A 23,845-nucleotide genomic window follows, 5' to 3' on the forward strand; every position below is an offset into this window, starting at 1 on the left:
CTCAGGGCCATTAAGGCCTAATAGTCCTCTTGGGGTACATCTGCAATCTAGCCCACCCCTCCTGCCCCCCAGCCATGCAGACTCCTGTGTGGTAGCAGCAGCTTGGCTGAGGGGTCTCTGAAGATGTCCAGTGCAAACCCCTCTGCTCAAGAGCAGAAGCAACTTGTTCAGGCTGCTCAGAACTTTGTCTGATTGGACTTTGAACATCCCCAAGGATGCACGTTCCACACATTGTTCCAGCACTCAATCACTCCCATTGTAAAAATGCTTTTATTTGTTTAAATAGAATTTCTTGTCTTTCAATGTGTGCCCATTGACTATTGTCTTTTCACCAAATACCACTGAGACAAGTCTCAAGGCTCCTTTGAATCTTTAAATTTAATTTAATCTTTCAACAGGATGGAAATATGGGCTGACAGGAATATCATGAAGTTCAGTGAAAAAAAATGCAATGTCCCACAGCTGGGGAGGAATAACCTCAGACACCGGGACACACGAGGGCCAAACTGCTGAAGAGCAGCTCTGCAGAGAAGGACCTGAGGCCAGTGCCCGAGTTGAACCCGAGCCACTGCTGTGCCCCTGCCTGTCCTGGCCTGGTGAGGTTCAGGGACAGGAGCCTTCCCTGAGCAGTGCGGAGGCCACGGCTGGCGAGCTGTGTCCGCTGTGGGCTCCCCACTATGAGTGCCCATGGACACACCATGAAGAGTCCGGAGAACTGCAGACATGATGGAGGGACTGGGCATCTCCCATCAGGAAAGGCTGGGGCACCTGGCACTGCAGCCTGCTGAAGGAAAGCTCGGGGGTTTCATAAATGTAGAGCAATACCTACCTAGGGGAGGTGTGAAGACAGAGCCAGGCTCTTCTCAGTAGTGCCTGGTGACAGGACAAGAGGCAATAGGCACAAAACGAAACACGGGAGGCTCCCTCGGAATATCAGGAAAGACTTTTTTACACAGAAGCTGCCGGAGCAGTGGCACAGGGTCATTAGAGAAATTACGGAGTCGCTATTCTTGGAGATATTCGGCAGCTGTCTGGGCAGCCGACTGCAGGGAACCGAGGAGGAAAGGGAAGGCTTGGCAGCGGCCAAGACACGGTCACGCCGGCCGCGTCCCTCGCTCTGGTACCCGCCCGGCCGGGCCCGGACCGAGGCCCGGACACGCGCTCACGGGCGGGCTCAGACGTGCGCGCCGCCACGCGAGCCCGCGCGGGCGGGGCGGGCGCTGCCGGGAGAGCGGAAGTGAGGCGCGCGCGCCGGCAGCATGGCGGCCGCGCGCTGGTGGCGGCTGTGCGGGCGCTGGCGGCCTGCGGTCACCGGGCCCGCCCTGGGGCCCACGCGGCGCCGCCTCTGGGCCCCCGCCGCCGCCGTCCCGGCCCCGCTGGGCTCCGCGCCGCCGCCCCACGCCGCCTTCAGCGCCGGCCCGCGCTGGCACCAGCGCAGCCCTGGCGGTCTGTCGGGGGGAGACGCGCTGGAAGGCGGCGGCGAGGACGGCGGCGGTGGCGGTGGCGGTGGCGGGGCGGACAGCGGCGGGGCCGGGCCGGTCATAACGGCGTTGACGCCGCTGCTCGTCCCGGAGCATTTCCCCAACGTCCCGCTCATCGCCGTGACGCGCAACCCCGTATTCCCGCGCTTCATCAAGATCATCGAGGTGAGCTGCCGCCGAGCCCTCGGTGGGAGAGGGGCTCTGGGAGGGGCCGCGGACCGCCAGGGCTGTAGGTGCTCTGGGCTGGCTCGCAGAGGGGCCGGAGGCGGCTCAGCCCAGCCTTGCGGCCTCGGGCGGGGGTCCCGGCGTGGTGTTACCCCAGACCGTGCGGGGGTCACCGACCGAGCCCGCCGCTGGCGGCGCCGCATCTCCGGGCCGCTGTCTTTGCCTTGGCAGGTTCCTTGAGCTGCAGAGCGAGGCAGCCTCGTGCGTGACCTCCACGGGCAGCCGCTGCTCGGCCTTTGGCTCGGGCTCTGTAGCCGAGTCCTGTCGGGATAACGGTTTCTTTTGCGCCAGTTGAAGTTTCACAGTTACTGCGTCAGCAGCTCTGCTTCTAACAGCGAAGGTCGGCGATTCGCACATTATCTCTCGAAGTTCGCTGTCATTTTTGTGTTCTCTGCTGAAGGTTAAGCAAACGTGTCCTTGTTTCGGCGCCGTAGGTTGGTGTCAGAGCACCGAGACCCATGTTGGTGAAGGCAGCAAGCTGTAAGCTGCAAGGAAAAAGCAGGAATTCGGTGTAGAGCAGTACAGCTGCGGTGGGAGAGGTGTTGAGTGATGGGGATGGTAAACACCATTTCAGAGTCTGATCTTTTCCCTCTGCACCCCATAAAGACTTTAAGAGTTATGAATTACATCACTGATGTGTGACTTGAGCTTACAGGCCAGAAATACTTTTTCCTTCTTAAATGAAACCCAATCTGGAGCAAGTACTTTTATTTTTGTGCCTCTCTGGTATGTTGCTAGTCTGATTTTGATGTAAATGTAGTATGAAATAAATCAATATTTTCTTGTTCCTGTAGTATTATTTAGCATAATGTTATATCTACTATATATTTTTCTGCATATCCAAATGTAATATGTGCAGCTTCTAGTGTCTTTATAGATGTGTTAGGGAAAGGAGAAGATTATATATTATTAAGAGTGTGTAGTCATACCAGACTTATGTACAGAAGTCATCAATTTCAATGCTTGGGTCAACAATGTCTCACAGAATTGTTAAATGTTTTCTCTTATCCTGTGAGTTCATTGTGCTGCAATTTTCCTGACAAGGTTGAGTCTCTACAGGTGCCTATGGAATTACTAATTTTCTTCTGTTAATGTCTCTGACATTGGTGAGCATATTTTTCTAAACATTGTGCAAAATTAGAATAGCTGAGATAATAATAGGCCAGCAGTGGTGGTATTACTCGTGCTGTTCTGTCAGAACCATGCTGGTTGTTAGCAAAGCGTTGAGCAATGCACCTTATGTCCATCACTTTGAAGAGCAGGGTGACTCCATGCAACAGCAGAATTCACAATGAGTTATTTTCTTGGTCGCTGAGGATTCAGCCTGTTGTGATTACAGTTCCAGTGGTGCTGGGAGATCTGCCAGGGACAAGTGTGTGGCATCTAGAGATCAGAGGGGAGGAAGAAGGTAAATTAGGAAGAAATACTGGCTGAAACTCAAGGCAGGAACTCGGATTTGTGGGTGTAGGAGAGGAATTGAGCAGAGAAGGCTTTGGAGAAGAGGATTTTAACTAGGGTTTTTGGGCAGAATTCAGGCCACTGATAGGGAAGGGTGAACTAGCTCCCCATCAGGAGCAGGGAGCTAGGATGTGCAGGTATGGGAGGGGAAGAGAACAGTGATAGCAAAAGAAATTTATAAGATACTGTTCAAGTAACTCGGGTTTCTTGCTTGTAAGAGTTGTACAGATTAGGTCTAGTTCCTTCCCCAGCCTTTGAGCTTGTCTTACCTTGACTGGGAAGTGAGTTGTTCAAAATACTTAAATTTCATGTTTCTGTACCTTTATTCGCACCTCTATATCACTGTGCTCTAATGGAGACAAGAGTAGAACCATACAAGCTCCAGCTTCATAATTTAGTTGTAGGATGTCATCGTGCCTGGCCTTACAACCCTAGGAGTGCAAAGATACCAGAAAATCCACCTCTGATTGCATACCTGTTGTCCTAGGTGAAAAATAAGAAGCTGGTTGAACTGCTGAGGAGGAAAGTTCGTCTTGCCCAGCCTTATGCTGGTGTTTTTCTTAAAAAGGATGACAAGTAAGTTGTTTCTCTTGATCTTTTTAAAAAACACAGAAATAAGCTGTCCAGGTTGCATTTACACTAAAAACTGTCATCCTAAATGCCCTGCTTTGGATAGCATTGCAGAAATTGTGGCTGATCTTGGACCATCCTCATCCTATGAAGGTCTTTGTTGCCACCAGCAGCACTGCTGGGAGCTGCAGTCTTGGTTTAGAAAGGGTGTTGTTTGGGAAGGAGATGAGCTGTCCAGATACTTGGGTGATTTGGAAAGGGGTTACATGGTGATAGCAATGGGGATTAAGTGTCTTTGCCCCTAAGTCCAGTTTAAAGTTCTGCAACCAGTGATTGTTTTTTTCTTTTTTAATCTGACCTGCTATCTCAAGTTTCTGAATATCTACTCCAATTTTTTTTTGCTCAATAGCAACGAATCTGATGTGGTGGAGGATCTGAATGAAATATACCAAATGGGAACTTTTGTCCAGATTCATGAAATGCAGGATCTTGGAGACAAGTTGCGTATGATAGTCATGGGACACCGAAGGTTGGTTACTTTTACTTCACTGCATCTCACCAGACTGCTGTATAAACAGAGACATCAGTTTCACCACATACATGCATTTTTTCTACACAACTTGTGTATGGCAAGTTTTTGCTTTGTTACCATGCCATATCCTGAGAGTGCCAGGATGTTCCATCTACTGTCACAACTGTGACAGGTTAGCTGCAAAACAAAAGAGACAGTGCATGTCATTGTCATATCAACTGTGATACGATGCAAGCAAACATTCATTAAGCTGGAGGCTTAATGGTAATGGTGAAAAAAAATCTCTGGAATTAATTCAAGCCAGTATTTTTGCTTTAAAAAAGAAGGAGTGGAGGGGGGTCCAGAATTTTAATTATGTCTTGCCCCAGACATAATTTTGCCCCAGAACTGAAATGAAGAAAATATGATTATTGCTGAAAATCTAGTTTTAGCCATTTATGCTAGATATTTTTAACAAAGTTAATAAATTGTATTTTTAAAAGCATCAAATAAGTGATTTCCATTAGAAGGAAAAATACAAGGACAGAAATATGGCAGAAGAGACAGATCCAGGGTGAGTTTTGCTTTGAAGCATGGGGTTTTTTCCATCTCCTCACTTTTCTTCACTTGCATTTGTTCTGGACAGCAAAGAATGAGCAGTCCTGTCAGAGCTAAATTTATGTGAATTCACAAGTCAATTCCTTTTCAAATGAAATCTTAGACCTCTTGCTGCATTATCAAAGCACAGCCATATTTAAATGCATTTTGGAAATGAGCTACTGGTTTGGGGTTACTTGGAATAGAAATATTTCCCTATAACTCTGACGGGTTTGGTATTCCTAAGGTATAACTTGGGGATTGGTCTTTATATTTGATTGAGACATGGAGCACTGGTCAGTCATGTCCATAGGAACCACACTAGGTACCAGATTTGAGGAGCATTTATAGGGAAACACACAGAAAAGGAAACTCCTCTCTAAAAGCCAAAATAATGAAACATGGTGTCTTGCAAATGTGTGTCCTTTCTAAATTTTAGCTTGCTCAAGATACAACTTAGTCTTTGTCCTTTTCATGCTGAAGAGCTGAAATCACATGTAATAGGGAAATAGATTGTTGCTGGTTTCTTTTGGCTTTCAGGATTCGTATAAACAAGCAACTAGAGGTTGAGCCTGAGGAACCTGAGAACAAACAAAAAATTAGAAGGAAACAGAAGCGATCTAAGAAGGAGCCTGAAGAGGAGACTGGAGCAAAGGACCAAGCTGTGGAGCTGGTTCTAGATCCTGTAGCTGCTTCTTCAAAGGAAGTTCTCATGGTAGAAGTAGAGAATGTGGTTCATGAAGATTTTCAGATCACAGAAGAGGTTAAAGTAAGCGAATTAGTTTACAAGCTTGGACTTGTCCTGTAGAATTGCACCTACACTTCTTGCTTAAAAGGAGAAGTTCTAAAATCAGGCTCTAATGACACCTGCAGAAACTAGCACATACTCCCTTCTTCTCACAGTCACTGCACAAGGGGATTATATGAAAGTAAAGAATTTTCATTATAACAGCTCAGTTCCTTAAAACTGTTGACTTCAAAATGTTGCTGACTGAAGAGGCTGGTCTGTGCTTAAATCTGTGTGATGACCTCCATCAAACTGAGTGTTTCCTCAGAGGTGGCTTGGGTGTTCAGCCTGATTGTATCTTCTGGCCAAGAGCCAGTGGAGTTCTGTGCATGCAGAAAGCCAGTTTCTAGGCCTCGTTGCCTTTCCTGAGAGCAGGAATTGCCCCAGTACCAAGAACCATCACAGCCCACCACTGCAGTGAGTGGCTGGACTATATATTTGTGCTAAGATCTTCCCTATCCTTTTCCATTCTTTTGTGATTAGATTTTGTTGTGTTTATAGGCACTTACTGCAGAAATTGTTAAAACAATCCGGGACATCATTGCCTTGAACCCCTTGTACAGGTATGTCCTTCCCATGCTGCCCTGCTTTGGCAATAGCATGTTCTCAGACTGAAAGATGCTGACATTTTCTATACCACTTGCCTTTCTGTTATAATGAAGTAGAGATAATTGCTGAATTGTTACATAGACTTTTGGTTTGGAATGTAAACTCTGTCTGTTGTTGGAATCAAAGTTTTGAAAACCTGATGTCCAATTTAGAAACGACATAGAGTGATTAAGTCCTAAAGATCTGGATCTAAGTGAAACCCACTGCAATAAGCATCATGATCTGATCCATGTCTTACAAGCAGGATCAAAGTTTTGGAATCCTGGCCCAAAAAAATCCTACATAACTGTTTGGAGAGCATTTCAGATACTTAGTTTTATATATTGGTCATCATTCCTCTAACCAAGTGATTTATCTGTTTGTTACTGAGTATTGATACAGTCAAATTTCAAAAATAGTTTGCTATGAAACTGAGCTATGTTTCATTTTACTGCACTGTCATAACAAGTAAATTAGGATATTCCCTTTTGAATGTAAATTTACACAGCATTTTGGGGTTCTTTACTTTTTGTTTTCAGAGAGTCTGTACTTCAGATGATGCAGGCTGGACAGCGTGTGGTAGATAACCCTATCTATCTGAGTGACATGGGTGCAGCCCTAACAGGGGCTGAGTCACATGAGCTTCAAGACATCTTGGAAGAAACCAGTGTAAGATGAAGTTTTTAACTCAAGCAATGTGAATGGAATCAGTACATCTGTTGGATGTCACCTTTTCTTTACCAGCCTCAGTACAGAAGAGACTTCAGTGCTACTTTTGATGATGTGTTAATATCAGTGACTAGATTCCTGTTGAAGGATTTAGTAGGTCATTAGTACTGATTTACTGTGGGTAAATCAGAGTGCTGTGCATCTTTGGCAGCAAATAATTTTCTTTGCATGCTGTGGAGTTCCTACATGTTGATGTTTCCATACCTGCAACTGCTGTAAAGCTCCCCCAGACAACCTGTTGTTGGAGTTTTTTATTCTGCCTTTCTCTCTAGGACAGAGAAAGTATGTATATATGTGTGTGAGAGTGTGTGTGTGTATATATATATATACACACACATATATATGTGTGTGTGTGTTACTTAACAAGGGTATCGCATCTCAGAACTCATTCTGTGTCTATCTTCTGCAGATTCCCAAACGGCTTTATAAAGCTCTTTCCCTTCTGAAAAAGGAGTATGAGCTGAGCAAACTTCAGCAGCGTCTTGGAAGAGAGGTAAGTTTCAGGAGTAACAAATACCTTGTGTGTATTTATATTGTGTCCACCACTGTGATGCTCAGTATGTGTATGTGCTCTAAAGGGTGCATTATTTAGATTTAAGGTCTTCTGTTCTTGTTTCATGCACATGGTAGAAGTAACAAGACATGAGGCTACAGCATCTGCTGTTAAATTGTGTCTAAGTTGTAATTTCATGCAAGCAGATAAATCTAGAGGTCTGCAGTTTACCAAGCATCAGTGCAACAATGTACAGCCCAATACTGTATGTAGCGTGTACTAATGTAAATTGCACAATGTTATTTCAAATTACCTTCTGCTAACTCTTGTGAACTGCAATAGTTTCTGTCTGTTGTAAGAGTAAATCAGAATACAATAACTGCATCTAAATGGTAATGAAGTATGTGAAGTGCAAATATCTGAGAATATTGAGTCATGTTTTGTTTGTTAACTCCCAGTAACTGGGGCTTTTAGAATTCATGTTAAGTGCAAAATGCCTTTGGACTGGGATTGGAATGTTTGGAGACTTCTTAAGTGAATTGAGCAGTTGCAGTCTGCGGGACCAGATATACATCCAAGGATGCTGAGAGGGCTTATCAATGTCATTATTTTGTTTTTTCACTCATCATTAAAGCACTGTGGTCATGGAAGAGGTTTCTGGGAAACAGAAAAAGGTAAATGCCATTCCCATCTCCAAGAAGGAGAATCAGGGAGACTGTAGGCATGTTAGCCTGCCCCCAACCCATGGGAAGATTATGGGGAAAATTCTCCAATAAGCCCCCGACAGGCACATGAAGAAGGACATGATTTGGAATGGCCAGATTTCCCAAAAGCAAACTGCCTAATTGTCTTCTCTTATGAGAAGGCCCAGAACACAGAAAGGAAACATGGTTTAATGGTGTGCTTGGCAGTGTTAGGTTAATCGTTGGACTCAATGATCTCAGAGGTCTTTTCCTACCTAAATGATTCTAGGATTCTAGCAATGATTGTTGTATATCTTGACATTTGCATGGCCTTTGCTGAGGTCAACTGTAATAGTAGTCTGACTGAATTGGGATGTTACAGACTGGAAGTATGTAGTATGAGGTTGGTGAAAAAAATTGGCTAGACTAATGAGCAGAAATGGTTGTGATCAACGTGGTAACTTCAGCCAGCTACTAGTGGTATCCCCTCGGGGAGTCAGTACAAACCTACTTAAGTTCTGCCAAGAGAAATTCATAGTTCCAGACCAGGCCTGGAATAATCAGGGTAGAAAATAGCTATACAGGAAAGGATTTTGGAGCCCTGATGTGGGGGAAGCTGACCATGAATTAGTAGAATTAGTAGAGGAAGGCCAACTGCCTACTGGGCTTCAGTTGCCCCGTTAGGCAGCAGGTGGAGAGTAGTGGTTAGCACTCTCTGTTTGGTACTAAGGTGATCACATCTGGATTACTCTGCCCAGCTTTTGGTCTCCCCAACACAAACAGAACATTGAAGCACTAAATCAGGGCCAGTGAAGGCCACCAAGATATGGAGGGTGCTGGAGTATGTTATTAAGTCACTTCTTGTGTTAGAATACACTGCAGATGAGTTCCAAGTAGTATTTTCAATTGCTGGCAATGTCATAACTGGGAAGTATTTGGAAGAGTTTGAGGTTATATGGGCTGTACCAGGAACACATTAGTTACTGTATTTGTTGCTTTGTCTAGGTTGAGGAGAAGATCAAGCAAACACATCGCAAGTATCTTCTTCAAGAGCAGTTAAAGATCATTAAGAAGGAACTGGGTCTGGAAAAGGAGGACAAGGATGCTATAGAAGAGAAATTCCGTGAGCGACTAAAGGAGCTGGTAGTGCCAAAACATGTCATGGATGTGATTGATGAAGAGTTGAACAAGTTGGGCTTGTTGGATAATCACTCCTCAGAATTCAAGTGAGTGCCTGGCCATGTCATGCTGTCAGGGTTCGTTGGGAGAGTGAAACATCAGTGCAGTTCTGTTAAGCACTTACCTTAGTCCCTCCCCACCCCTCTGTTCCCTGTAGCATGTCATTGCATGATAGTATTTTTTCTCCAAATTGTCTGTGTTTACTTATGTAGTCTACCTCTTTTGATCATTTTAGGTCTTCTGTCTTCTCTTGCAGTCTGATGCTAGAGATACAAAATGTGCAGTTAGTTCTTCATGAAGTGTGCAGTGATTCTTTTTTTGCCCTGTTTTGGCTCTTCTTTCTTGTACTTTGGTGTCTTCAGTAGATGTGAGAGAAGCTGATACGTGTCATTGGCTACCTGAGATGGTCCCTGAAGTATTGGGGCAGGGTTGGAATTGCTCAGGAGTGAATGAATAGTTTGTAATATGTGTTCTGTGATGGGAATTGTCAGAAACTGAGGTTGAAGTGAACATTTCTCGTCTGTTGAGTCAGGGTGTGCTATATTATACAGCAGTTGGTGTACTCATCAGCTCTCTTAATGTTCTGGGTCTCTGCTTTTAAAAGTATCTTTTACAGAGTAAAAGACTGTGTTTAAGGGCAAGCATGCCTTTGGATGAGCAGCATCTTGGCCATCATAGAAAAGACATACTCGGCTTCACGGGCAGCATTAGTACCTTTCCCTTTCCTTCAGAGTTGTAACAGTGGTTGCAAATTTGCAAAGCAAGTACTTGGGAGAAAAAAGCCAAAGCTCTGGTGGCATGGCAGTTGTCCTCAGGTGGATCCTGAGCTCAGACAGCCCGGCTGTGCTTCCCTGTGTCCATGACTGTGCACAATTTGATAGTTACTGCATTGTGCAGACCTTCCTGTAGACTTGAATTCCTGATCAAAGTATGTAGTTTTAGAACAGTGAGTAGTGGTTGTCGTAGCAGAGTGCTGTGTTCAGTTTGTTTATGCTGATTATCTCTACTGTTAACTTCCATACTGGCATCATTTTCCTCATCTTAAATCTCTCTCTGTGGTGTTGGAGATTCTTTATTTCAGAAAAGCAAAAGCTGTGAAAAAAAGCTTTGTTTTTTGGTTGTTTTTTTTTTGTGGGAGGAAGTTAAAGACTGTGAAAAAGGTTAGCAGTGACAGCCCAAATAGTGATGGCTCTTTTCCATGAGTAGTTTATATCCCACTTGTTCTGGATGAGGTTGTTTTGGAAGGTGTTGGAGGAAGACATGAGCTGGTCAATCACTCTCATTTGTGTGTTTCTGTCAGTGTTACACGGAACTATTTGGACTGGCTGACATCCATCCCATGGGGTAAGTGTAGTGAGGAGAACCTGGAGCTGGCTAGAGCCCGAGCAGTTCTGGAGGAGGATCACTATGGAATGGATGATGTCAAGAAGCGAATTCTGGTAAGGCAGGAGTAGGCACTGTGTCCCATTTCACATTGCTTAACATCAAGCATTTTGGATGTGTTTTAGATTGCAGTTGCCATTTAATTGGTGTTAATTCATGCATCAAAGAGAAAGTTGCATAAAAGACCCAAGTGTTCTGGTTATCAGTCCTTAATTACTTGTGGCAGTGAAGGTGGCATTCTCATTTCAAACTGCAGTATTCTGGTTTGCACTAAATGCTGGGCAAGAAATAACTTGTACAGTTATTTTTTCACTGTAAGTGTATAATCAGTTGAGGTTTCAGTTTTGAACTGTGGTCTTTTGATTCCTCAACTGTTTGGTGTCACTTGAGGGTTGTCTGTCACAGAAGTGTGAAATAAGACAAGCTTAACTTAGCGCATGGGAGTGGTACAGTAGGAAATGCTCACATGTAGCTTGAGAGACTCAGGTGAGAACAAGAGAAGCTGGGAGAGGAACTTAAATTCTGTCTTCTCACTCCAAGGCAGTGAGAGAGACTGCTTCTTCTGGTGAGATTGATACAGAGCACAGAACCTTGGTAGGGGACAACCAAGCATATAAATAACCAGAGGCAAAACAGATGCATCAGTATCCTGACTTAGCCTCTCCCCTTGCCTTCCCCCAAGTCCTTTGAGAACTAGTTTCATTTTGTAATCACTGCTTGACCTGATAAACAAATGTGTTTTGGTGTTGCTGATGTTCCCTTCTGTTCACTGCTGGTGCTTTATCTGTTCTACAGGAATTTATTGCAGTGAGCCAGCTGCGAGGATCCACCCAGGGGAAGATTTTGTGTTTTTATGGTCCCCCCGGAGTCGGCAAAACCAGTATTGCTCGCTCCATTGCTAGAGCCCTAAACAGAGAGTACTTCCGCTTCAGTGTTGGAGGGATGACTGATGTTGCAGAAATAAAAGGACACAGGTCAGTGTAACTTGAGAAATATCTCTATCCAGCAGTTTTTTACTAAAGTAAATAGGAATCTAACTGAAGTTGGACAATGTATGTAATTCTCATCTCTGTTCTGCCAACCCTTGCTGACAGGAGTTGAGATACAGAAGGAGGTGAAAAAGATAACAAAGGGTGGAGTTTGGAAGATAATTATATTTGTGCTTTTAAGTGCAGTTGCTCCCTGTTTCTTGTGTATTCTCAGTTTTGACAAGCTGAGTGAGCTACCCAGAACCATTGGAGTTTCTGTAGATGTCAGAAGTAGAGAATGGTGACAAACAGGGTCATTCACATGTGTGTTCAGATGTGATTGAGACTTGCTTTCCAAATAATCAGGATGGAGATGATGCATGAGGAAAACCTGGAAACAAGAATATTCATGGGGATAACAAGAAGTGAATGAAAAATTGGTAGATTCATGGAGAAAACAAGAAGTTAATAAAAAATGGGTAGATCTGACCCTTCCATAGGTTTATATTCCTTCCACATACAAAAAATCCTTGAATGGTTGGGATTGAAAGTGACCTCTGGAGATCGTCTAGACCATTCTCCTGCTAAAGCAGGGGTGAAGGCAGAAGTGCTTAACACCTTCTTTGCCTCAGTCTTTAGTGGAAATATGGCTTGTCTTCAGGACAGCTGTCCTCCTGGGTAGGTAGATGGTGTCAGGGAGCAGAATGGGCCCCCTGTTATCCAGGAGGAGGCTGTCAGAGAACTGCTGAGCTGCTTGGATGTTCATAGATCTATGGGACCAGATGGGATCCACCCCATGGTGATGAGAAGCTGGCAGATGAGCTTGCAAAGGCACTCTCCATCATTTACCAGCAGTCCTGGCTCACTGGGGAGGTTCCAGATGACTGGAAGCTGCCTAATGTGATGCCCATGTACAACAAGGGTGGGAAGGAGGATCCTGGTAATTATAGGCCAGTCAGTTTGACCTCAGTATTCAGTAAGATAATAGAACAGTTTATATTGAGTGTCATCACACAGCACTTACACGGTGGCCAGGGTATCAGAGCCAGTCAGCAGGGGTTTAGGAGGGGTAGGTCATGTTTGACCAACCTGATCTCCTTTTATGACTAAGTAACCCACCTGATGGATGCAGGAAAAGCTATGGATGTTGTTTGGAAAGGCTGTGGATGTTGTGTATCTGGGCTCCAGCAAGGCCTTTGGCCCTGTCTCCCACAGCAGACTCCTGCAAAAGCTGCAGCCCAGGGCTGGGACAGGATCACTCTGTGCTGGGCTCAGAACTGGCTGCATGGCTGTCCCAGGGAGTGATGGTGAATGGAGCTGCATCCTGCTGGCAGCCAGGCACCAGTGCTGTCCCTCAGGGTTCCTTGGGAGGGCCAGTTCTGTTCAATATTTTTATTGACCAGATGGATGAGGGGATTGAGGCTTTCATTAGTAAATCTGCAGATGACACTAAGCTGGGAAGGTGTGTCCATCTGTTAGAAGGTAGGAGGTCTCTGCAGGGAGACCTGGAACAGTTGGAGGGATGGGCGGAGTCCAGTGAGATGATGTTTAATACGTCCAAGTGCCAAGTTCTGCATTTTGGCCACAATAACTCCCTGCAACATTATAGGCTGGGGACAGAGGGGCTGGATAGTGCCCAGGCAGAAAGGGACCTGGGGGTACTGGTTGACAGCCAACTGAACATGAGCCAGCAGTGTGCCCTGGTGGCCAAGAAGGCCAATGGCTCCTGGCCAGTATCAGGAATGGTGTGGCCAGCAGAACCAGGGAGGTCATTCTTCCCCTGTACTCAGCACTGGTGAGGCCAAACCTTGAGTGCTGTGTCCAGTGCTGGGCCCCTCAGTTTAGGAAGAACGTTGAAATTCTTTAGTGCATCCAGAGAAGGGCAACAAGGCTGGTGAGGGGCTTGGAACACAAGCCCTGTGAGAAACGACTGAGGGAGCTGGGGTTGCTTAGCCTGGAGAAAAGGAGACTCAGAGGTGACCTTATCACTCTCTACAGCTTCCTGAAAGGTGGTTATAGTCAGGTGGGGGTTGGTCTCTTTCACCAGGCAGCAACTGATGGAACCAGAGGACACAGTCTCCAGGTGCGCCAAGGGAAATTTAGGTTTGATATTAGGAAAAAGTGTTTTACAGAAAGAGTGATAAAGTTCTGGAATGGCCTGCCCAGGGAGGTGGTGGGGTGACCATACCTGGATGTGTATAAAAGAGGACTGGATGTGGCACTCGGTGCCATGGTTTAGTTGAGGTGTTGGGGCTGGGTTGGACTTGATGAACTTTAAGGTCTCTTCCAACCTGGTAATTCTGTGTAAATCAGGTTCAGCTACAGCAGGTTACACAGGATTGTGTCCAGACAAGTTTCAAATGTCTCCAGAGATACAGATCCCACAGCCTCTCTGAGCAGCCTGTTCCAGGGCTCTGCCCCCCTCAATGTACAGATGTTTCCCCTCGTATTCAGGCGGAATGTCCTGTGTTTCAGTTTGTGCCCATTAGCCTGTGTCCTGTCACTGGGCACGACTGGCAAGAGTCTGGTCCTGTCCTCTGGACACTCACCCTTCAGATATTTTTACACCTTGATAAGATCCCCTTTCGGTCATCTGAAGGCTAAACAGTCCCAGCTCCCTCAGCCTTTCCCATGAGAGATGCTCCAGTCCCCTAATCACCTTCACAGCACTCCACTGGACTCTCCCCAGCAGTTCCTTGTCTTTCTTGAACTCCTAAGTCCAGAACTGAGCACAACACTCCAGGTGTGGCCTCACCAGAGTAGAGGGTCTGCAACTGAACATAAAATCAGGGGTGTTTTCAAACCAGTAAGAATGGCCACTCTGCAGAGTAAATTGAACCTGCAGGGCTCTGTCTTACCCAGAAGCAGAGAAAAATATTTTCTATGTTTTTCAGTTCTCTGTTCTGTGCCTCTTGACCTTCACTCTGTTGTTACCCTCTTTGCTTCTGCTTGTTTCTGGATACCAGAAACAATCTCTAGCAGGAAGGTTTTATTTTGCTATTAGCAATTTGTTCCTTTAGTATCTTTTGATTTACACTGGTCTTTTTGTCCCTATCAAGCGAGGAAGCAAAATGTTACTTCCTTTAACATTTCTTTCCCAAAACCTATGAAAAATCAAACATCTCTATTCTCAGCCTAACCTCTTTGCTTTTCTCTAATTAAGGAGTGGTTTAAACTAAAGATAAAAACTGTAGTCCAGGAGTGTTTTGCCAAAATTCATGTCAGTTCTTTACTAGAAACAGATTAGGTGGGTCTTGATGCTTAATATGGTGATGGAGAATGCTTTTGGAGATGTTGAAGAAATAAAGACTTGTTTCCCAACAGGATATACTTGTTCTGTCAGCTGTGTGATGTATGCTCTGATATATGCTGTGGTTTTCAGTGGTTCCCTAAATACAATCTCTGGTAAAACAGGAGGACATATGTTGGAGCAATGCCAGGAAAAATCATCCAGTGTCTGAAGAAGACCAAGACAGAGAATCCGCTTATACTGATTGACGAGGTGAAGTATTTGGTCTTTCTTCTAAGTTTTGCTCTTAAAGACTTGTATCAATTTGTGATCCCCAGAGAAAAGGTGAAGCAGTAACTCTTAAAAATCCCAGGTTCTTTCTGTTCATATGAGGCTGGGCTTTTAAGTTCTCTGGGTGACACTGGTACCTTAGATGCTTTGTTTTCTCTCCTTATAGCAGACTCCAGCTTTAAAATTCTAGTTGTGTCCTTCTGATTAAATTATAGCTGTTTGGATCGTAATGGACCTGGCTGGATATTCAGAGTTTCCGTAGTTCTTGTGTTTCCTTCATAGGTGTGAGCACATCACTGTGCGCAAATCCACTGTTGCCTGTGTGATTATTAGCAAGAGTCACTCTCAGTAGGTCTAAAGTAGGACTCCAAGGAATAAGATGCTTACAGACAATTTGTGGTCTGATTTGAGAATAAATGAGTCAGGGTACCAGCCTAATGCTTTGTCAAAAAGCAAATAAATACAGGATATAATAGCAGGTGATCAGAATAGAGTCAAGGTATGGCCTTCTTGTGTGCCATACCTGGGAAGGACCAACAGCAGATGTAGCCTCAGGTCTCTTCACAGAGAGCACAACTCTGTCCCAGGATTTTTCCTGGGAAAGGCAGGGAGAAGTTCAGAGAAGAAGAGATAACAATTCTTATCTCTACCTTGCTGCGCCTGTGGTTTGGCACATGTGGAATGTGTTATGAAGATTGTTTACTAAAAGGCGTTTGTTAATTGGATTCTGCTGATGATTGTTTGGATTGATTGGCCAATTGGGTCAAAGCTGTCTCCAGACAATCTCCAGACAGTCACAGGTTTTTCTGTAGAATCTTTTCAGTATAGTATCCTTTAGTATAGTATCTCTTTAGTATATAATTTAGTATATAGCATTAGTGTAATATAGTATAGCTTAATAAAGCATTTGTTCAGCCTCCTGAATCATGAAGTCCGAGCACATTATTCCCTGGCTGGGGGATCGCCTGTTTCTGCAATAAGCAGGTTCTTGGGAGGAATGGTATGTGGGACCAATAAACTGTCATCTGTTGCAGCATGATCTAACCAATGAGCATCGTGATTTGAAAGGTAATGGAACCTGTAGGTTATGATACTTGACTGGTGTTGGCCAGAAGCCCTGCCTTGGCTGTAGCAGTGAATTTCAGTAAGGCCATCCAGTTAATGCTACTCGTAAGGGAAAAGAAGCAGCAGCCCTGTTTGTATCCTCAGAAGGAAAGTTCACAGTGCTAGATGAGCCGATGACCTTGGCCATGGCCCTGGGCAGCTGGCTGTAGTGGCCCTACTTGAGCTGTGGGGTTGTTCAAAATGACTTTGGCAAGTCCCCATGAGCCTCAATCAACTTATGACTGACAACAGCCCAAGTCACTAATGTGGCTCTGCTTGAATAGCTGTGTGCAGGCTTTTTGCACCTTGGGCAGAGTAAGGAGTGTGTCTGCACTTGCATATTAGGGAAGTGGTGTAAGCTAGCACTCTAGTCCTCTCACTGTGGAATATGTGTTCTGGTCTGTGCCTATAGCTTATCTCAGTTTAACAAGTAGTAGCCCACTAGTAGTAGTGCTTTTATTGTATGCACATTGCCTGAGACTTCAGAGTGATTTTCTGCAACATTCAAAAGTCCTGTGTCTTCTCAGGCGTGTCATGTGCTCACACAGGAAGATAGTGGGGACTTGGATGAGTTCACAGAAAAGTGGTAGACTGGTATTGGATGTTAATGAACACTCATGAACATTTTCAGATGGAGCCTTGAAAAAAATCTTGCTTGAGAATTTATCATTGTAGGAGGCTTCTTAGAGTATTAAATTCTTTTCTCCCACAGGTAGATAAAATAGGAAGAGGCTATCAAGGGGATCCATCCTCAGCCCTTCTAGAACTATTGGATCCAGAACAGAACTCTAACTTCTTGGATCATTATCTTGATGTTCCTGTGGATTTGTCAAAGGTATTTCTCTTTTCTGCAGAGATTGTAGAGCCAGAATGTCTGAATGTGTTTCAATGCACAGATTTCCTGTCCATGAAAAGATGCTGACATTCCATTGGAAAATCAGATGGAACATAAATGGTACACAGCTGTCTCTGTAGGAGTTGGTTTTAACTGAAGTGTCTGTACATGAAAGAACATTATCACCCACATATGTCCTGTAGCCCTAACTCCCTGTAAAGCCAGGGACAAACAGATGTGTGGTTTCCACTAGAAAAGGCAAAAGTTTTCCTTTACACGATGATTGGCAGAGCTGCTGTCAAGGGAGGTGGCCTAATGCTGTGAAACTTTTGAAATTGGTCATCTTTGCATACTGTTGCACATTTTGTGCAGCTGACATAAATTACAGAATTGACTTATTAGGAATAGGTATAGATAATTGGGTCATTCTGAGCTAATTTCCTAGAAGGTAGAAAGAACTTCTGAGTGAGATCTAGATCTCCCATTTTCTGGTCCCTATCAAACCATTCCAATTTCCCAGTTTGTGCATTGTGTATTTCTAAACATTTATTTTGGGGGTATGGAACATGCTAGTACATAATTCTAAAATCCAGACTTTGATTAAAAACTAATTCCACAGATAGGGTGATCTTGCTCTTCTCTTCAGAGAAACGCAGAACTTAGGAACTAGTACTTGAGGTAAAGCAACTGGTTAATGAAAATTCTTAACAGGATCTTTTAATGCTTCCAGGTACTTTTTATTTGTACTGCCAATGTAACAGAAACCATTCCAGAGCCACTGCGGGATAGAATGGAAGTGATCAATGTGTCAGGATATGTAGCAGAAGAGAAACTTGCAATTGCAGAGGTAAGGGAAATCACTGTTGTGCTTTATGTGAATTGTATCTGGTAGATTTTTTTTGGCAGATTAAGACTTACATATTTACATCCTACTATGTCCAGAAAAATTAGGCACATAACTCTGTATTTTGGACAGAGTTCCTTTGATTTGAACACATAGTTAAAGTAACTCTAGTGTGCCATAGGCTGTGGACCCCAGAAAGCAGCATTGAGCTAACAGCAGAAAGTTGAGTGAATTGGAACCACTAGCCTTTTGTCACAGATACTAAGAGAAGGATGTGGGGGATTATTTCTTTCAGAGATACTTGGTCCCTCAAGCACGAGTTCTCTGTGGCTTGGATGAAAACAAAGCTCAAATCACATCAGATGTCCTGACTGTTCTCATCAAGCAGTACTGCAGAGAGAGTGGGGTGAGGAATCTGCAGAAACAAGTAGAAAAGGTGAGGGGAAGTTATGTGTAACTGTTACCACTGTGCATCAGCCTTCTCAGCTTTTTTTACAGAGATAAATTACTGTCTCGCCCAGGTATTGAGGAAATCTGCCTATAAAATTGTGAGTGGAGAAGCAAAGATGGTCCAAGTAACACCTGAAAACCTGCAGGATTTTGTAGGAAAGCCCATCTTCACTGTGGATCGCATGTATGAAACCACTCCCCCAGGAGTGGTGATGGGTCTGGCCTGGACAGCTATGGGTGAGACAATATTAATTTTGGGTTAATGCCTACATTTCTGTGTAATTTTCAAAAGTTGAATGTAATAGTCAAACAGAACTGAGTCCAGTGATGTTATTCTACAGGCATCAGTAAAAGGAATTGCCTTTGGCCTTTGAGTCCTGAATACTGCTTCCTTAAAGAAAGGAGCCTTTCTTTTGCCCTTACCCAGGCTTATCTTAGCTTAGGGCCAGCATGTTTTCTCTTCAAGCTCCATACCCCGTACAAATGATGTACATTAGGAACATCAGCAGCAGGAGGTGCCACTGTGAGACATAGGACATAGCACAGCTGAAGAACGCCGTGTCTCGTCAGTGATGTGAAACACTGACTTGACCTCTGGTGTTGAGGGCACGTGTAGGTGTTCCAGCGCTCTGTGGAGTGGGGCAGTTGGCTACTACCATTCATTGGATTACTCCCCTAGTAACCTGTGGGCTTATGTGCTCTACAGGATGGAAATACAGCACACAGCAAAGGAAATGACCTCTTCATACTCAAATTGACCTTGGGTAGAATTCAAGTAGTTAAGAGGGAAATTATCAGTATGGTGAAGAAGGTAAATAGATACGCGGCACTGGAGAACTGAAGAACTGAAGTGGCTAAAAGTGTTCTGTGAACTCAGCTTACTCTCTAGAGGAAACAAAAAACATGAAACCATTATAAGAACTTGGTTTTTTCCATTAAGTAGGGATTGCATCTGTGTTCCTAGAAGGTGAAGTCCAAAAAAGCAATGAATGGAGACTGTTGAGATTTCTAGCTGGCCTTCTTGAAGGTATTTAAGGAACAGGTTTCAGCTGCTCTTTACTCAAGGGCTAGTGTCTCATCAGAGAGCAACAGTTCCAAATGCCTGACATAGCTTCTCCATCACCAAAACCTTCTAGTTTAATTTGCCTTCAACTTTTTTCAGATGTTGTTTTTCTTTTTTTAGGAGGTTCCACTCTGTTTATTGAAACATCCCTGAGGCGACCCAAAGACAAGGAAAACAAGGATGGGTCACTTGAAGTAACAGGGCAACTGGGAGATGTAATGAAAGAGAGTGCCAAAATTGCATACACATTTGCAAGAGCCTTTCTGATGCAGAAGGAGCCCAAGAATGATTTTCTTATATCTTCTCATATCCACTTGCATGTGCCAGAGGTAAACTGATGCAGAGTTCACAGAGCATGTACAGCAACCCCGACTGGTTTGCTCCCTTAGATGTAAAGCTGGAAGGTGCTTCATTTGTCCATATGTTGTGCAGAATGCCCTCTTCTAGCAGTAAAACCAAGGAATGAAGACATTTTCTTCAGGCTCCTGTGCAGGTCTTCTTATGAGCCATGTTTCCATTCCTTTCTACAGCAAGCATGTGGCAAGAATACAGGGGCTTGGATAATTTTCTAAAGAAACCTTAGCTTTTGTTACAGCTGTTGGCCCTGTTGTGCAGGTGGGGAAACCATGACATAACATAGAGATAAGTGATTGGGATAAATGCTTGGATGAAGTTACAAAGACATCAAAGTTTAGGTCTCTGTGTTACCAGGCCTTCTTAAAGGCTTCAAGTCATTTACACATATTTGGAAATACTATTCCTGATCTCCGTGACGTGCTTCTAGTACGTGTAATGGCACTGGTTGCTTTGTCCAGTATTTGGGGCTGAAAATAAACGCCCACAGTGCTCAATGGCTCACATGCTGTGTAACAAGCTTTGGGCAGGTGCTTTACTGAAGACAGATTTTGAGCTGTGATTGTGCCCCAGCTTTACTTCTGGATTAATGAGTGCTCTGTGTGCAATATCTTAGTTGCAGCTTGCTCTGGGTTTGTCCAGGTACACATTGTTGTCTGTGAATTCATTCCCCGAAAGATGAGAAAACAGCAGACATGATCTCTGTCTCTACTCCCTCTCAAACATTGATTTCTTCTGTTCTTACTACAAAGAGGTTTGATCTCAGATAAATCCAGACTGTTACTAGTTCAGGCCTGGATTTTGTGGGGCTTTATATACTGATCTTTTCTGCCTTGAATGATTTTTGATGTTGTCCTCCACTAGTTTGTTACTCTTGACACTCTCCCCGTGTGATGTTAGACTTGGGTCTAACAAAGAGCTTCAAATTGTTTGTGCTCTTTTTTCCACTGATGTTGCTTACTCAAAGACCTGAGCTCCGTGAGTATGGTGGTGGCATCAGGCCAGAAACCACATTTGTGAACTCATTTGTGGATTATTTCTCATGAATAAGGTGAGGAATGTCACAGTTGTTAATATATCAGCCAATTCAAATAGCAGGATTCCATCACACACACACGCAAAAAACTTTATGAGGCTTCATGAAATTTGACAACGTTAAAACAAGGACAAGAGTATGTCTGACTCTGCTGCTTCTTGACTGAGCAGGGGAGTTGTGCTTTGTTTTTTTTTAAACAGGGAGCAACCCCGAAGGATGGACCAAGCGCAGGATGTACCATAGTAACAGCTTTGCTGTCCCTGGCCATGAATTGCCCAGTGAGGCAGAATGTAGCCATGACTGGAGAAGTGTCATTGACTGGAAAAATTCTTCCTGTTGGTGGAATCAAGGAGAAGACTATTGCAGTAAGAGCTCTTCTCTCATCTCTGTGCATTGTCCACAGCAGAGCCCTGGGTTGGACTCCGTGGGGACAGGGACAGCCAGGGAGGGATTGCTCCTTGAACTGGAAGAGGCAGATTTCATTCCATACACAGGTTGGAAAAGTGTGGGATCTTGGTTGTGTCCCTGGTTGTGAGGAAAAGGATGGGACCCCAGGCTTTGTGCCAAGGCATGTATGTTAGCCTAGCTCAATTCCACCTACACTGGCAGAATTGAAGGTGACTGACAGCTTTAACTGGCTGTCAGAGCTGTCTGCTCTACCAGACTGGTACAGTCTGTGCTGTGCTGAATTGCTTGTTTCAGGAGGGCATCCAGTGGAGCTTTGACAGCATCTCTAAGTAACATTCTTAAAATCAAGGCTCTGTTCCCTAATTCCAGTGTGAATTTGTTTGAAATTTTATACAGATGTCTTAGATAAGAGGAGCTTAGATTTAGTATTTGTAGTTTTGGTTTAATCTGTTTTGTTTTCAGAATTTCTTTCCAAGCGTTCAGGCTCTCTCCCTACTTTTCACCTGCAGAATTCTGGCCTACGTAAGCCTTGCACCACACTTTTTTCAGTCAAGAGTGTTATTAGGTCTTCCTCCATTGAGCTGGGGCTTCACATCAGTGTTCTGTCACCAGATATATTTGGGCTACAGCTTTGTACAGTGTGATTTCTTTTCCTTGTATGACTTAAAAACGAGTAGTTGTTTGCAATAGTCAGTACAGGACTAACCTGTGCTACGGCACTGAGTGGCTGCACTTGCAGGAGTGTGAGTGGCCACAGGCCTGAACACAGGATCACCCCTAAAGCAATGGGTACAAACCTGTTCTGGGAGGAGCAGCTCTACTTTCTGTGCTCCTTCCAGGGAAGGTGTCTCTATGAAAAGGTTCTGTAGAATTTTACTAAGGGTATTGATGGGGTAGGTTGGTTTGACAAGCTGCTTCTAACTTAGCTTTCATCCAAGGCTTTATCGTCACCCAAGCTGGAACAGATACTTAGAACTCTGTGAAATAGTATGAATGTTCTGAACAATCCCCCGAGCTGCTGACATAGTCCAGCTAAAATGCCTCCCCTCCTGATCTGTCCCTGCAGCTGAGATGGCACTGGAGACTATGTTTTGAGGCTTGAGGGGGGGATCTAGAACATGCTTCACCCTGGTGATACCTGTCACAAATGCCCTTGGTGCTCTCCATAGAAGAGAGTAAAGCTGGATCATGCTCCAGAATAACTGCTCTTGCTTTCAGAAATGGGGATGGGTGTTTCTGGTACATGGAAGGATTCCTAGGACTCAACAGACCAACTTTTTCTCCCCACAGGCAAAGAGGGCAGGTGTTACCTGCATCATTCTGCCATCAGAGAACAAAAAGGATTATTATGACCTCGCTGGATTCATTACAGAAGGACTGGAAGTGCATTTTGTGGAGCACTACACAGAGGTATTTGATATAGCATTTTCACGGCGGGATCTCACTGGAGGATGACATGCGGTACCCTTGATGGCTGGAAGGTGTTCTGTCCCCAAGCACTCGGCCCCCACCTAGAGATGGGTGACATGGGGCAATCCTGAAGTGGGACATGAAGCTATTGCTGCTGCGCAGCTGCCAAAATGAATTATGGCTCTGCTAGAATAAAGTATTTCTCAGTCTTTAATACTGAATTATGATCCACAATAAAGGATTTCCAATTTTGCCAAAGGAACGGGCATATTATAAGACCATAGTCTGCTCTTTTCCCATTGAAGATGTTTCAGCTATTTCACTGTAAATTTCTGTATGACTTGTGGGAAAGGACTGAACAGTACACCCAGAGCTAGGCTGATGTACAGCGGTTATTCCTGATGTGGTAGAAGGCAAGTTAGCTCTCACAACCTGTCTCTATTTAAAAGCCTGGGCTGGGCTGAAAGGACACTGAAATCCTAAGATAGTTCAGCACAGCTAGTACAGTCAGCTGGTAAAGGGACATGGTTCTCTAGGTTCAGTCACCAGGTCAATACCACCAGAAAGAACTCCAGGCTAAAGAGGGCAGACCAGCAACATGCTCAGCATCACCAGTCAGCAGCACTGTGCTGCACCACCGAGGGCCTGTGCCCCTCTGCAACAGCTGTATCATATTCAGGGAGTGAGAAAAGGAATTAAATATCTTGACTGTTACACATTAGTAAACACAGGCTTGGGGGCTGGAGAAATTGAATACTTCATCATACAATGAACTCTTAAGAAAAAGAAAAAGGTGTTCTGAACCAAGAACAGCTCTTGTTATCTCAGCAAGGGAGCCCTTAGGGGACAATAAAGAATCCAGCTACTGAAGTCCAGGGAGCTCTTGCTGACTCCAGGTGTCTTGACTTCTTGCTACCACACTGCAAAACACAGGCCTGAATAGAGGCTACAAGGGGAAACACAGGAGCAGGGTAAGCTGCATAAGGAATGGGCTGATGTGCCCTGCGGAAGAAATGCAAAGTAGTTAGTTACTATTTTCAACAGCCATTTTTGCCCACTTCCCTCCTACCACCATCTAGGTCTGAAGACAGACTAGGAGGCAGAAGGCATTATTCCAGAGATTTCCAGTCCTGAGACTGCACATAGTCATACAGGATTCCCCTCTAGGG

At 44.5% G+C, this 23,845-nt stretch overlaps 1 protein-coding gene across 1 annotated transcript; it reads left to right on the plus strand.

The window, feature by feature from the left end:
* The first annotated feature begins 1,408 nt into the window (after nt 1–1,408).
* LONP1 (lon peptidase 1, mitochondrial) lies at nt 1,409–22,952 on the plus strand. Its single transcript, XM_059489832.1, has 18 exons — nt 1,409–1,646; nt 3,652–3,740; nt 4,144–4,263; nt 5,383–5,611; nt 6,131–6,192; nt 6,757–6,886; nt 7,356–7,439; nt 9,128–9,348; nt 10,602–10,740; nt 11,480–11,658; nt 15,067–15,154; nt 16,989–17,111; nt 17,842–17,958; nt 18,251–18,391; nt 18,477–18,642; nt 19,589–19,797; nt 21,059–21,223; nt 22,557–22,952. The coding sequence occupies exons 3-18, from the start codon at nt 4,187–4,189 to the stop codon at nt 22,719–22,721; spliced, it is 2,295 nt and encodes a 764-aa protein (XP_059345815.1). The 5' UTR covers nt 1,409–1,646; nt 3,652–3,740; nt 4,144–4,186; the 3' UTR covers nt 22,722–22,952.
* The last annotated feature ends 893 nt before the right edge of the window (nt 22,953–23,845 follow it).

Source organism: Ammospiza nelsoni, chromosome 27 (assembly GCF_027579445.1).
Source record: "Ammospiza nelsoni isolate bAmmNel1 chromosome 27, bAmmNel1.pri, whole genome shotgun sequence".
Classification (NCBI taxonomy): domain Eukaryota; kingdom Metazoa; phylum Chordata; class Aves; order Passeriformes; family Passerellidae; genus Ammospiza; species Ammospiza nelsoni.

Bases quoted from the DNA above. Each gene is read 5' to 3' on its own strand.
- LONP1 (XM_059489832.1), top strand. From the start codon at position 4,187: ATGGGAACTTTTGTCCAGATTCATGAAATGCAGGATCTTGGAGACAAG. The intron at 5,612-6,130 runs GTAAGCGAATTA...TTGTGTTTATAG, and splicing joins AGATCACAGAAGAGGTTAAA to GCACTTACTGCAGAAATTGT. The intron at 7,440-9,127 runs GTAAGTTTCAGG...TGCTTTGTCTAG, and splicing joins AGCAGCGTCTTGGAAGAGAG to GTTGAGGAGAAGATCAAGCA.